We start from the raw sequence: 13,335 nt of genomic DNA, 5'->3' as shown, positions 1-13,335 counted from the left end.
CCAATCGTGAGGTCCCGCGCAGGCCGCTCACCAGCTCCTGCCGCTGGAAGAGATACCGCGCATGCGCAAATTTAAAGGGACCATGCACAAAAAGAAATTAGAGGGAACATTGGCCGAATGGCCTGTTTCGATGCTGTAAATGCTATGCAGATTGCTCCATTTATATCAGACATGGCTAGAGTGGATAACTGTTTACACTGGACAAACTTTGAACACCAAACCTAGAGTTCAATTGTAAAATGTACGTACTTAGAACAATGCACTTTACGAAAGGTACTTCAGGCAGCTTCAAACAGGGGGGCAGCAGACTGAAAGCTCAAAATGTATTTTTGAAGAAAAGGTGACAGGTAACACGGTGAAGTAGTTATGGGAGAGTGCTAAAGAACAGAGTGTAGTGACAGAAAGAACAGCCTCCAATAATGGAGTGGAGGACAAGCAATAATATAGAGTTGGAGGAATGGAGGGTGACAACCAGGGACATGTGGCTGGTGGAAATCACTCGCTTCGGGTGCTGCGAAGCTGTGGAAATATTTGAAAACTAACAAGGATCCCTAAGTCAGAGCTCTGAGGGAGAGGGAACCAGCTGCCTTTACAAGACAATTAACATTCATTGCAAGCGACAGACTTGGTTCGGAGTTCAAGGATTTGCCAGATTTAGCCGAGTGTGAGCATTACAAACATAAACTGGAGTGCCTGGATCAACCGAGTATCAGCTGTATCTACACTCTGGTCATGCAGCACGCTGCAATTTCAGCTGGTTTATCCTGCGGCTCAGGTTTAAATTTCTACTATCTTAAAAAGACAGAATTTAACAAACAAATCTGGTAGCAACAGCAGATTTTATTTTTTTCCCCCCAATAGTCTCATTGTGCTAGTTTTCTGCTGGTGGTCAGACAATCACCATACTACTGGGATAAAGCAGGCATCTGCTTATAATGGATAAAAGTCCATGCATAAACCAGACCGCGCCAAGCAACTTACACTGAACTATATGGTCAGTGCTGCACTGAGCTTTTCTCTTTTGTTCCTTCGAAGCTTCAAATACAGCCTCCTACATGGTCATGCTCCTCAATGTGTTGAAATCATAGAAACATAGAAGATAGGAGCAGGAGTAGGCCATTCGGCCCCACTCCGCCATTCAATGAGATCATGGCTGATCATCCAAATTCAGTACCCTGTCCCTGCCTTCTCCCCATATCCCTTGATCCCTTTAGCCTTAAGAAATATATATAACTCCTTCTTGAATATATTTAATGAATTGGCCTCAACTGCCTTTTGTGGTAGAGAATTCCACAGGTTCACCACTCTCTAGGTGAAGAAATTCCTCCTCATCTCTGTCCTAAATGGCTTACCCCTTATCCTTAGACTGTAACCCCTGGTTCTGGACTACCCAGCCATCGGGAACATCCTTCCTGTATCTAGTCCTGTTAGAATTTTAGAAGTTTCAATGAGATCCCCTCTCATTCTTCTAAACTCCAGCGAGTATAAGCCCAATCGACCCAACCTCTCCTCATACGTCATTCCTGCCATCCCAGGTATCAGTCTGGTGAATCTTCGCTGCACTCCCTGCAGGGCAAGAACATCCTTCCTCAGATAAGGCGACCAAAACTGCACACAATTACCAAAACTGCACACAATCAAGACTCATCACATAGTTTTCTGCTCAAACTCATTGTTTCCCAGGACCTCAGTTTTTCTTTGCTTCCTCGTATAATCTACAGGCTTTTAAAACTATCACCTGATCACTACTTCCTGATTTACCTAGTCTTCTCACCTGCTCTTTCCAACCTTGGTGGTGTCCGGGTTTCACGATGTATCTTGGCTCTTCACCCAAGTTGAGGATTGCGAACTTTTGCCAAACCAGGCAGGGGTGAGCAATGGCTGAATGCTAGGAGTGTGGTTTCAAATCATGAGCCTTTTCTCTTTCAGATACAGAAGACAATTTAAAATAGGAAGAGAAAGTTAAAAAAAGCAGAAATTAGAGGAAAATTAGCAAGTTATTCTGTGCCACGACTTCACACGATAAAAACCAACGAAGAAGGCCATTCATTCCATCTAGATCATCCATCCAGGAGGACCCCATTGCAGCAGCCCACTGTTTCTTAAATTACTCCAGTTCTTGTTTCAACTTGCTCCATAAAAGAGGTCCATTCCATTTTTGACACTTGAAGAACTTTAACATCAGTCCTAAAGTTACTTAGTTTGAACCCGTAAGCCCTTGACCAACTATCATAATTTAGATGTAATTTTCCACTTTTATCTTTTCTGTACCATTTACTATCTTATAAAACCTCTGTACGGTCGCCTCTCAGTTACCTCATTTCAAGTTCAAGTTTCTCCAGTCCTTCCTCGTACCTCAGACCTCCAATAGTAGAGATGAACTTTATCACTCTTCTCTGAACTCCCTCCCTTGTGTCTCAGTGACCAGACCTGGAAACAGACTCACGGTGTGGTCTGACCAGAGCACTATACTGTTTGAGCACACATTCTACTGACATTCTACTGTTTTGGCTCTATAGTTCAGCACTATTTGCTTTGTTGATTGCTGTTCAGCAGAGGCTGGACATGTTGAGTGATGAATCTACAACGACCCAGAGGTCTTTCAATTTCACGCTGAACTATTCCCATGCCATTCCTCGAGGATATGCGTTGCCCATTTTTCTACATATGTGCATACATGCCAATTGTCCACGCTTGATGCAGTCAACATTCTGGGGGCCCGGTCCACGTGTCCTCGCTCACAGACTAAATCAGCACAGATCAGGTGGCTCGCCCCTCAGTGCTGCTTCTGAATTAGCCTCTTGCTTCCATCTCACTACCACGCTGGGGCTCTAAACAGAGTCCTGTTGTAAGCCAAAGTGATTGAAAGTGGTCATATTCCATGGGTGGGAATTCTTTGAAGATCAGAAACACACAGTGCGCAGCCATTTCCAATCACTTGCAGCAGCAACAGGGCTGAGGTGGGAGCCCAGAGTGGACTTTAGGTGGAGGGTCTTGTAGCATCACAGAGGGGGGGGGGGAAACAGGAGAAAAGAGCCAGCATAAACTAGGTTGGGGAAGCAAATGAAGAGCAGCAATATATACTGGGGGTAGAAAGAAAGTGCAAGTCATAGGAGGAAGCCATTCGGCCCATCGAGACCATGCCGGCTCTCTGTACAGCAATCCAGTCAGTCTCATTCTATCCCCATAGTCCTGCAAGTTTATTTCCCTCAAGTGCCTACCCAGTCTCCCCTTGAAAACATTGAGTGTCTCCGCTTTCACTACTTCCATCGGCAGCGAATTCCAGGTCCTCACCACTCGCTGGGTAAAAATGTTTTTCCTCACATCCCCCCTGTATCTCTTGCCCAAAACCTAAATCTGTGTCCCCTAGTCCTTGTACCATCAACTAGTGGGAATAGCTTTTCCCCGTCTAGCTTATCAAAACCCGTCATAATCTTGTACATCGCTATCAAATCACCCCTCAACCTCCTTTGCTCTAATGAAAACGAATCCAGCTTCTCCAGCCTGTCCTTGTAGCTAAGATCCCCCATCCCAGGAACCATTTTGGTAAATCTCCTCTGCACCCTCGCAAGGGTCTTCACATCCTTCCTAAAGTGTGGTGACCAGAACTGGACGCAATACTGCTGACTAGGGAAAGGAGAGAGAAAGAGTGAAGCATGGACTGAGGCAGAGGGAAGCAGAGAGAAGAGTGCCAGCATTCACCGAGGGTGTGGAGAGGAACAGGCATGCATGGACTGGGGAAGTGGAGAGAGAAGAGACCAGTGTAGACTGAAGCAGAGTGGAGGCCGAGGGCTCGAGAGGAGGCAGGGTGCTAGTTTGAACTGAGGAGGAGGAGGGGGGGAGGAGAAGGCTGGCATGAACTGAGAGGGTTGGAGAAGGGCAGAATGCCTCTTTGATTGAGAGGTTGGAGGGGTAAAAAGTGTCTCAGTGAACTGAAAAATCTTCAATTGTGAAGAATAAAAAGCTTTAAATTATTCACAATGCAGTATTTCTCACACAAAAATTTGCAACATTTTCCAGGGAAGCATGCCTCCAGCTCTTCCCACCAACCCACCCATCCCCGACCTCGCTGCCCCCCAGGTGTGGATGCTCGCAAGACATCCTCCCGCCAAGAAAATAAACTCTGTGCCTTCAAAAACTTTATCCCCACCCCCCACTGTCAAGTTTTAATGTATCCATTATCCATGTTTCTTTGAAGGAATGTTGGGTATACTACAACTTATGTTACAAACCAATGTCCCACAGCACTTTCAACATAATTACTTGTTTTTGAATCGTCAGTTGTTTTTTTTTTTTTGGGGGGGGGGTGGGGAAGAGGATGTGTCAGCTTTTTTTTAAGCTTTGGTTAGCTTTTCCTACTTCCCTAGGTTGTTATGTATTCATGTGCAGTACTTTACATTTGTCCATATTAAATTTCTTCCGCTATTCTTCCACTATTTTGTAGTTTCAGAGCCACCTCCTCGGAATCAACTGCTTGGTATCATCTGTAAATCTGATCAAATGGCATTGTTCCTGAAACCAAGTCATTTATTTATATTATGGATCGCAACACTGAATTCTGAGGTATTCCACCCACCCACCCCCACCCAGGCACAACTTTTCCAACAAGTACCAGCTGCTTTCTACCCTTCAAGGGACAGAGTGTTTGTAAGGCCATTAAAAGCCTGTAATAATAACTCAACAGCATTCATGTGCAAGACGTTGATATCAGAACTATCTAGCCCAAGGAATATAAATCTGCCAGATAGTTAGTGAAAGAAGGCAGTTCAGTGGTAATAACAGTGTCAATGTGATGTCCTTGGCTCATCACCAAGCCTGAACAATAGCAGCATCATGAACCATAGCTGTGGCTTCTCATTGTGCGCGTCAAGGTCATTAGATTCATAAATAGCAGTCTTGTCAGAGACAGCAGGTACTTATCTTTAATACAGAGAACGGCAGCAGTCTCGCTGAAAACAAAAAACTCAGTATAAAGGTATATTAGAATCTGCTCTCAAAAATAAACCAGACCCAGCTGCAACTAACTGTGTCAGACTCAAGTGACATTGCAGGCTTACTGGAGAGTTGGTGGGAAGCTGCTTGCTACAAGTTCTCTCCCGAACATGCAAAGGACCTGAAGCACGGCAAACTCCAAGAGTCTACAGTTCTCTGTATTAAAAAGAAAAAAGAAAAGGCATGTCCCCTGCATCTGAGATCATATGTAGCTCAAAGAACTGCATCACAAACCCCCCCCACAAAAAAAAACTTTGCCCGTCAGCTTTAAAATTTTAAACAAAATTGGACAGCCACTTCAAAAAAAAAGACTGTTCGGTCAAAATATCTACAGGTGGCAACCTTAACTCGAGTTAGAGAACAGCACAGGCAGGAAAGACAGAGAAAGAGAAAAGGAGAAACGACAGAGAACGAGAAAAGGAGTGAATTGAAATATCCAGCTTGGAGATGCAAGAGTGAAAAGCCAAAGTAGGACTCCAACCTTGATGTTCCTGGCAATTTAGAACAGTGGGGTTTCAATGTCACTTTGCTACAGAATTTGAGCTTTTTGTCAAATTAAATATGGAATAAATACATTACCGGTAAAAGTTAGAATAATTTTTACAGCAGCTGGACACTATCCTTTTGCAAGCATGATTCCAACATTTATTTTCTCAGTAGGTTTAATAATATACTTTTCGATTAGTGCAGCACTCCAGGATGTCCTTCCACTTAATTACCATGGCAACACAGGAGCTTTCATGGTTCCAGGACTCATTTACTGTTTTCTGATAAAAATCAGGATTTCTAATTATGGGGGGGTTGGGGGGCTACAGCCTCCTCCTCGGTCGCCTCTTCTCTCTCCTGCCGTCTCCACCCGCCCGGCTTCTTTCCACTTCCCTTTCCTATCCCTTTCTCTGTGATGAACCTGTCAAAAAGCATCACATCACACTCCTTTTCACTCAAATCCAGATTATTTCAATACTTTCTCACTCACTCTGATTTGCTGATCATTTGCACAGTTGTGCTACTTTAATTGCTTGCTGTTCAGGACATGATTTGGAAGAAAAATAACATCTGCATAAATGTATAATGTTGGGTCCGCCATTGGCCTTCGTTAATTGTCTTCCTCACAGCTTAAGTGTTTAAGAGCACAGGCACAAGTCACACTCACCACCTTTAGCATTGCTGCAGCATTAGAGATGGTATGTAATCAGGGTCATTGGCTGATTGAATTGATCTGCAGACTCGACTGTCAACCCCCCAAAAGCATCCGGTCATTTCAGACCCAAACTGCAGATCTCAGGTGCAAATGTTCTTCTGAGAAGAACGTTGTCTGGGAATATATCTCGGTGAGTAATCAGTAACTTCACCAATCATTAGTTTCAAAATAACTAATGACTGGAATTATCATGTTTTTATACATCACTCTCTTGACCGTTAACATCAACATCTCAGATGATGGAAGTCACACCGTCAGAGCAATCATGTTCAGGTCATAATCATGAAGTCTAAGATGAACATATGGGTAAAACAGAGACAATAAGGATACTTAGAAACAGGGTGATCTAAAAATATTGTTGGCAATTGTGATTATAGCGCCTGCACCTGGCAGGATGCCGGTCTGATGCTCTGCACTCTACGGAGCTCCAGATTTCAGCAGTGCTGCCGTAAGGAATGTGGGTACATTGTAGTAGCAAGGAGCGGCGCTCCACAAGTGCTGATACAGGAGAGCTGGTGTACCTTCTGGCACCTCGATTTTAAAATTCTCATCCTGGTTTTCAAATCCCTCCATGGCCTCGCCCCACCCTATCTCTGTAACCTCCTCCAGCCCTACAAACCTCAGATATCTGCGCTCCTCTAATTCTGGCCTCGCGCATCCCCGATTTTAAATCGCTCCACCATTGGCGGCCGTGCCTTCAACTTGCTGGGCCTTAGACTCTAGAATTCCTTCCTTAAACCTCTCTACCATTCTCTCCTCCTTTAAGCTGCTTATTAAAACCTACCCTTTGACCAACCTTTTGGCCAACTGTCCTAATATCTACTTATATGGCTCGGTGTCAAATTTGATTTGATAAGGCTCCTGCGAAGCGCATTGGGATGTTTTACTACATTAAAGATGCTCTAGAAATGGAAGCAGTTGTTGTTGTAGTACCAATACTAGAGAGGTTCTGCTACTCGGTAACCTGCCCTTGGTCTTGAGTAGAGAAGGAAGAGCTGGAGAGAGACAAATTAACTGAAAACAGGGTTAAGTCTTACTCTCAGAAAAAGCATTATCCATTTACACTTTATAAGAAATATTTAATTTAAAAAGTAATGTAGATGATCAGAATTTGAGACTATATAACAAAGGACAGACATGATCAGGCTAGGTTGAGGGGAAATAGCAAATAATCCCAAAAACGTCTCGAATGTTGGGACAACAGAGCAGAGGTATGTGCAGGCCTAAAGGACTGGGACATTGAAAGCAGGGCGATAACTGGGTACAGTACAAATGAGGAAGCAATGGAGGAAACTGGACAAAGTCAGATCACGATTGAGCAGAAGGAGCCCAAGTGTCAGTGGCAGGCCTAGGGGAGGAGGCAGGGAGCAGTATGAGAAAATCATGAGAAGGAGTTGGGACTGAAACCTGCAGTTTCTTTTTCCCCCCCATTTTCTCCCCTCTCATCCTCTCTTGAATATTCTGACTTCTCACTGAGGTACGATTCCATGGGCACCCTCTGGTACCTTGCCCAAATGATCATTGTACTTATACAAACATAGACAATGAGTATCGTCAGGCTATTTAATCACCGGGGGGGGGGGAACACTACAACGGAGTCCAATCTGTGACTAGACATGAACATTTCTAGTGGGGAATAGCGAGCAGGAACTCTGGCTGATTTTCCCTTCACTAACTCAAGGATGCCGAGGCATATCCTTACACCCCTATGACAACCCCAGCTGACATCAACTAATTCAGCACAGATGGGACTGGTCTGTATGCCGTAGCTGCTCATTGCAACCCTGATGGGCCAGTGTGTCTATTCAGAGAATTGATGGATGTTGGGTTGAGGTGCACTTAAAGGATTCATAGGTACATGTTTATAAAGCTCAAAGCACAACCATGGATTGGACTGGGAATGACACATGGCTAACTCGAACACTCAAGGGGTTGTGTTTCTGCCGCAGTTTGAAAATCATTTTTTTAATTCATTCACAGGATGTGGGCGGCGCTGGCAAAGCCAACATTTATTGCCCATCCCTAATTGCACTTGAGGTGATGATGTTGAGCCACCATCTTGAGCCATTGCAGTCCATGAGATGAAGGTCCTCCCACAGTTTGTTACAACTGAGTGGCTTGCTGGGCCATTTCAGAGGGCAGTTAAGAATCAACCACGTTGCTGTGGGTCTGGAGTCATATATAGACCGGGTAAGGATGGCAGATTTCCTTCCCTAAAGGACATGAGTGAACCAGATGGGATTTTATGACAATCCGGTAGTTTCATGGTCACCATTACTGATAATAGCTTTTTATACCAGATTTACTTAATTAACTGAATTTAAATTCCCCAACTGCTGTGGTGGGATTTAAACTCATAACACGGATCATTAATCCAGGCTTCTAGTCCAGTAACATAACCACTATGCTACCATATCCCTGAAAACCGTAAGTCAGGTCATACAGAATAAGCATCTGGTTTCCATCTTAGTTACAGATCTTCTCGCACCACGATAACGATAGCACAACAGCAACGAGAACAAGTTGAGGTGCAGCAATGTTACAACTGAAGCAACCGGATCAATACAGAGCTGCTCGAGAAACAGGAAGCAGCCCCCAACAGTACATTATAGGCACAGCCTCTATACCTACAGTGAAAATTAAAAATAACAAGTGTGAAAATTATATAGAAGTAAAAAAATTGAGTCTTGAGTTTTCAGATTGGAATTTACTTGTTGTTCAATTGATAGTCCCACGGGCAAGATTGCCAATCAATGAAGCAGTTGAAAATTTAATTTTGCATGTTGTAACCTCCCTAAAAACTGCAAAAGTGCAATACTTGACAAATTGTGTGCCAAGACAGAACAAAATGGTGTAAAAGAAAAAAGTATACAATCATCTAAATCCCAACCCACCAATGATTTCCTCCCCTCTTCCCAGAAGTGCTTCAAATGAAAACTGAAGAAACTGCAATGAAGTGAAAGGCAATCACAGACCACCCAGAACAGTTCTAACACAGGGAATCTTCACCCATTTAACTGTGAAATTAACTCCAAACACATGGAATAAATTGAATCCTGGAATGTACAGACAATCAAAAAGACCTTAGTGGTGAAGTCCTATTGCACACACAGTTGTCGAACATTCTCAGTCCAAATCATGGTGTTTGCACGGCGCAGAATGGCTGCTGTGTTAGCAATCACTACACTTCAAAAGCACTTCATTACGTAAAGCACTCTGATGGGATAAGATGCTGTATAAATCCCAATATTACTCAATAAAATCAAAACCATCAAGGCTGGAGCGTTTTTCACTCCCCATCACGGTTAAAAGGTCAAAGGTTGAAATTTGAACTTTGACTCAAAGACGTCAGTAAAGAGTCTGTCTACAGCAAGTGACATCCAAGGACATCAGATTTCTGATCATCTGCTGCTGACATCACACACCTCCAAAGAAATGAATAAAAAGGTTCATCAATCAAAACTAATTACTGATCGCTGGCTGGAAAGGTACAAGTGGTAAACAAATGCCCTTCAAATCTCAGGAGGGCCAGAGCATGTTCTGATGTCTAAACCAGGAGAGCAGCAATTTAACCTTAAACCTCTCAACTGCAAATGGGTGATTGTCATTTATAAAATATTCCCTCTGTTATACACAAAAGGGACACAAAAATCACCCCACAGTCAGCTGAAAATAATCTGTCTATAAACAAGCAGTAATAACATCACAAATGAGTTTAATATCCTTCGGGGAATGTCACAATTCTGTTTACTGCAAAAATGGAAAACTCGGTGGGAAACTCGAAACAAAAGCAATTTAAATTAGGCACAGAAAAATGCAGTTGTTTTATTAATAAATTGAGTGAAATACCAGCATAACCTAATGGTGCACATCACCTGAAATCCTCAGTTACATTACAGTCTGTAATACAGCCTCTCTTCTCATGTGTATATACAATATATACAGGAGATATATCTGCATTCACATAAAATTCTCATCTACGCAATTCCAATATACACAAGTTTTTAAAACTGCCTCAAGTTTTGCGGTCCCCCTTTGCACGGTGTGCTCACACTAGATTGTGAGGTAGTTGGAGCAGCTTCCATCATCAGTGTCCGACACGGCAAGTTCCTGAACTCGGAAATCTGCTCTTGCCAGCTTCCTAGCAATCGAGATCAGAAAGCAGGTCCCATAGCCACTAACCTCTCAGCCGAGGTATTGCGAGTGGTATTGGAAGAAGGGATGGCATTCAAAGAGACCCAACAAGGCAGGTGGAATCAAAGTGGGTGACATTTTTGTATTGTGAAAAAAACTCAACAGTACAAGTTGAGACTCTGTGTTTACAGACTTGGGCTGTGTCTGGAGAGTGCATATGGAGCTGTAAAATACTAGGGCGAGATACTGGTGGTTACAGGTCTGTCACTGGCGGTGGAAGCAATTTGAGGTGATGAATTAAGGGCATCACACAACATTAACTTATATTCCTTTAAGTAAGTTTTCACAAAACAGATCAGTGCCAATATGCTAAATAAATCTCCCGACAGCATTGTCAAGCACATTCTGAAGTGGGTCTCCGTGTAAAGGAATCTCTATGTGCAATGAAACAATGTCCATCAGTGTCGTCGAAGGTTTTGACTGACCTGTGAAAGGTCAGAAACACAGCTTTAAAACACAACCAAAGCAAATGGCAGGACTCCTGACCTGGCTCTGCACATGTGGAAATCAAACCATACTATCGGAGAGGTGGGGATCAGAGAATCAAGTTGCAGTCCAACACTTTATATATTTTTTTTTTTAAAGCGCACAAAGTTATAAACCCAGACTTTAAACAGATTACATGCCTCATCTGCTCAGATACTAATTCCAACTGATGCAAAGATTTGTTTTATTTTTCCAAGATCCTCGCCATCTGGGAAGAGGAGGCTTTTTTTATGTATAACACATGATAGCTAAGTTATTTCCTGTAATCTTGCAGTGATTGCATCATTTTTTTTATTGGTAATTTTCCCCCTTCAAGCTAAGATATCCCTATTTTTCAGTCTGCCCAGCCCCTCAAGGTTATTTATTGTGGAGAGCCAGCAGCCTATTCCCAGAGTTCAACCAATGATGGAACTCTTAAGATACAGCGCGGCCTGGGCTATACTCTGATCTCCCCTCTTGTTGCATGGCCTGCAATCAATGCCTCCCTGCTCAGAAAACAGCTCAGCTCATGAACTGAGCACAGTAAGGGTTTGAACCTGCACCCTCTCACACCACAGCCAACACCAACCTAATCCTTAAATGAGGATAACACCATCATGTGTCAACTACATGGAGCACCCTCGCCACCATACAACCCATCACAAAGAAATAAGCATGAAGTGAAAGCAAAATAAAAACGTTTTTTTTAAACAAAAGATGCACAATGAGGATTTGAGGGGAATCATCTCCTTCTGAGGATCAGATGATGGTTGTAAACCTGTGTGTATAAATTTTACACACAGTAAACAGGCACCAGTACAAGTGAGGCCCTTGAATTGGTTGATCATAGACGCTTGTTTTTCTTGCTTCTGTCGATCACTAGTTTGTAAAGGCAAAGCAAAAGCTTCAAGGCAGGGAGATTACATGTGTAGAGTGATAAATGAACGATAACGCCAGTTATTGGAGTGAAGGTGGATTTGAATGCCCTGATTTGATCATTTGGGGGGGGGGGGGGTTCCCCCCACTTTTGAAAGCGCACAACATTCCAGTCTTCAAAAATAAGAAACCGTTAGAAAGTTGCCCCTTATTTTTCCTTCTCTAAAAACTTCGTTCGCTAAAACCCGCGGTGGGATTCGGGGATCCCACACATACTGAGGGAGGGGGGAGAAGGAGGGTGACTGGGTACATGATGGGGTAAAAGTAATCAGTTGTATGAGGTGGGGATTGTTAGATGGCGATGGCAGGAATCCTGCACTCACTGCTCACAGGCCCCACACTCCTTCCTACTGTGTTAGGAAGGGAGGAAGAGAAAAAGTTGGTTCTGACAGAGCAATCTCTCTGTGGTTTATTATTTAGGGATTAAATGCGCCTTTAGATGCGGTTTATTTTAATTTAAATCTCATGGAAAAATTCACTGCTGTAGAATCGAACTGAATTCTTTTTTTTAAAAACACACACATTAACCACACTCCGAAAAGTTAAACTCGGGACAAAAAGTTATCGCCCCACCCCTCTGTCAACATTTCATATAATTCAAAAGGGGGAAAAAATAAGGGAGAGAATTGCCTCTTTAAAAGAATAATTATCCGAAGAAAGAGTTTGGGGAGTGCTCACCTTCTCTCTTCTCTTGCTGTCTGCTTCCATGGTGCTGCTGTTCTCCGCCTTGTCTCAGTCTCGGCTCACTGGCCGGTCCCAGTACAAGACAATCTCGCCATTGACTCCGACAAAAGCTTCTCCGGCTGGGCTCAGTGAGCCGGGCTCCCGCTCCCGATTCTCTCTCTCTCTGATCCTTTCTCCCTTTATTAAAAGTTCGCCATGTTGTTCCACATACTTTCCCCTTGGCACCAGGATCCGTCCTCCCTTCTGGAGCGCTGCGATATAACGGATATGGCTGCGGGATCCCGAGTTACAGGCGCTCAGCGCTGCCAAACTAGACCAGAGCCGACCCCCAGCGAACACATCGCAATCCAATCAGCCCCGCATTCATCAAATGCCCCAAAACAACCTCCACACCCCCATTAACCTGCCCCTCAAATACCCCACTCAACCCCCTCCCGCCCCAACCCCCAAATACCCCCCTCAACCCCCCTGCACCCCTACACAGCCCCCAATCCTCAAACACCCCCCCCGCCCACTACACAGCCCCTAATCTCCAAATACCCCATTCAACCCCCCTGCACCCCTACACAGCCCCAATACCCCACACAGCCTCCAATCCCCAAATACCCCATCAACCTGCCCCCGTCCCCCCTACACAGCCCCCATCCCCAAATGCTCCACTCAACTTCCACACCCCTACAAACCCCCCTCCCTCACACGCAGCCCCAAACCCCAATCAACTACTCCACAGCAAACTCCACACCCCATTAACCCCAACCCCAAACACAGCCACAATCCCCAAACCCCAATCAAATACCCCCATCAATCTCCACACACCCCCAGACACAGCCCCAACCCCCAATCAAATACCCCCATCAATCTCC

At 44.1% G+C, this 13,335-nt stretch overlaps 1 protein-coding gene across 4 annotated transcripts in view; it reads right to left on the bottom strand.

Annotated features, from left to right (window-relative positions):
* The window catches only part of ttc28 (tetratricopeptide repeat domain 28), an 859,201-nt gene extending 846,347 nt beyond the window's left edge, over positions 1–12,854 (bottom strand). For all 4 annotated transcript variants that reach the window (XM_085961472.1, XM_085961475.1, XM_085961474.1 and 1 more), the window contains exon 1: positions 12,467–12,854. In XM_085961472.1, the coding sequence (XP_085817598.1) occupies positions 12,467–12,496 (30 nt within the window). In that variant the 5' untranslated portion in view covers positions 12,497–12,854. The remainder of the gene's footprint in view (positions 1–12,466) is intronic.
* Between the last annotated feature and the right edge of the window lie 481 nt (positions 12,855–13,335).

Source organism: Somniosus microcephalus, chromosome 19 (assembly GCF_052327205.1).
Source record: "Somniosus microcephalus isolate GS21.2 chromosome 19, FLI_Smic_1.0, whole genome shotgun sequence".
In the NCBI taxonomy this organism is placed as follows: domain Eukaryota; kingdom Metazoa; phylum Chordata; class Chondrichthyes; order Squaliformes; family Somniosidae; genus Somniosus; species Somniosus microcephalus.
The sequence above is the reverse complement of the archived record's forward strand: the minus strand, read 5'-3'. Positions and strand labels throughout refer to the sequence as shown.